We start from the raw sequence: 1,141 nt of genomic DNA, 5'->3' as shown, positions 1-1,141 counted from the left end.
AAGAATGAAGTTCCTGGCAATACTCCTGCTGGCAGCGCTGACGGCGGAGGTGGTCGTCGCCGCCCCCGGGAAGCTGAGCCGCAGCAAGAGGCACGACGACCCGACGGAGCACGATGAATGGGCGTCGTCGGGGTGGGGCAGTGACTACAGCGACGACGACTACTACGAGGGCAGCGGAGCCTCGCCTTGGGACGGGGACGACGAGGCGGAGGGCTTTGAGGAGAAGGACGAGGGGACGACGCCGGAGAAGGTCGAGGCCGGGCAGGTCTCGGGGTCGGGGGACTTGTTCTTCAACGCGTCCCAAGAGGTGCCCGATATGATGGCCTTCAACGCGTCAGGAATGCCCGGTTCGATGGCCTTCAATGTGTCCCAAGTAATGGCTGGTCTGATGCCTTTTAATATGTCTCAGGGAATGCCTGATATGATGCCTTTCAACCTGTCTCAAGGATTCCCAGGAATGATTCCCGGTCAGATGCCCTTCAACCTGTCTCAAGGAATTCCCGATATTGAGCCTACTGCTCAGGATCCAGATGATTCCGTCTGCCTTCAACTGCCAAGTCGATTAGTCTTTCTCACAGTCTCGGAATGTCCAGCTGGACGGTCCCCAACATGTCCTTCGTGATGCCCGGGAACATGCCGGCCAACATGGAGGGAGAAATGCCCCCTGGAATAGCCGAGATGCTGAATGCCCTTCAGCAGCTCCTTGGAACGGGCGATGAAGATCCGAGGGCGAAGGATACCCTCAGATTCCAGGATTTTCAGGATTCCCCTCGACTCCTCCTCCGTCAGGAAGTCAGCCTCCGGTGGTGATCAACTACTTCGCTCTGACCAACACGACCTTCAACATCATGACGAACGAGGACGGGTCGTAGGCGCTGTTTTTATTAGGTCCTTCCTTTGATATATTTTCTTACTGTTAACTGCTTATTATTTTGTATTTCAATTTGAATTTAGCTTGTTCTTTGTCTCTGATATTCCAATAATAGAGAAATAGAGAGAAAAAAAGATAAACACAAATAAAAGATGTGAAAACCGAGTCTTTCATTTTTTTCATGCACAAAAAATAGATGAACAGAGAAGCAATGAAAAGGAAATGAAAGTACGTTATATATCACCTTTAGAAGGACCAGCAGATTATGCA

General features: G+C 51.2%; 1 protein-coding gene across 1 annotated transcript in view; it reads left to right on the top strand.

Annotated features, from left to right (window-relative positions):
- LOC119594834 overlaps positions 1-622 on the top strand; it is a 2,711-nt gene extending 2,089 nt beyond the window's left edge. Inside the window, exon 2 of the mRNA XM_037943920.1 lies at positions 4-622. Coding sequence (XP_037799848.1) covers positions 5-622 — 618 coding nt within the window. The 5' untranslated portion in view covers position 4. The remainder of the gene's footprint in view (positions 1-3) is intronic.
- The last annotated feature ends 519 nt before the right edge of the window (positions 623-1,141 follow it).

This window comes from Penaeus monodon, chromosome 34, assembly GCF_015228065.2.
Source record: "Penaeus monodon isolate SGIC_2016 chromosome 34, NSTDA_Pmon_1, whole genome shotgun sequence".
Classification (NCBI taxonomy): Eukaryota; Metazoa; Arthropoda; class Malacostraca; order Decapoda; family Penaeidae; genus Penaeus; species Penaeus monodon.
The sequence above is the reverse complement of the archived record's forward strand: the minus strand, read 5'-3'. Positions and strand labels throughout refer to the sequence as shown.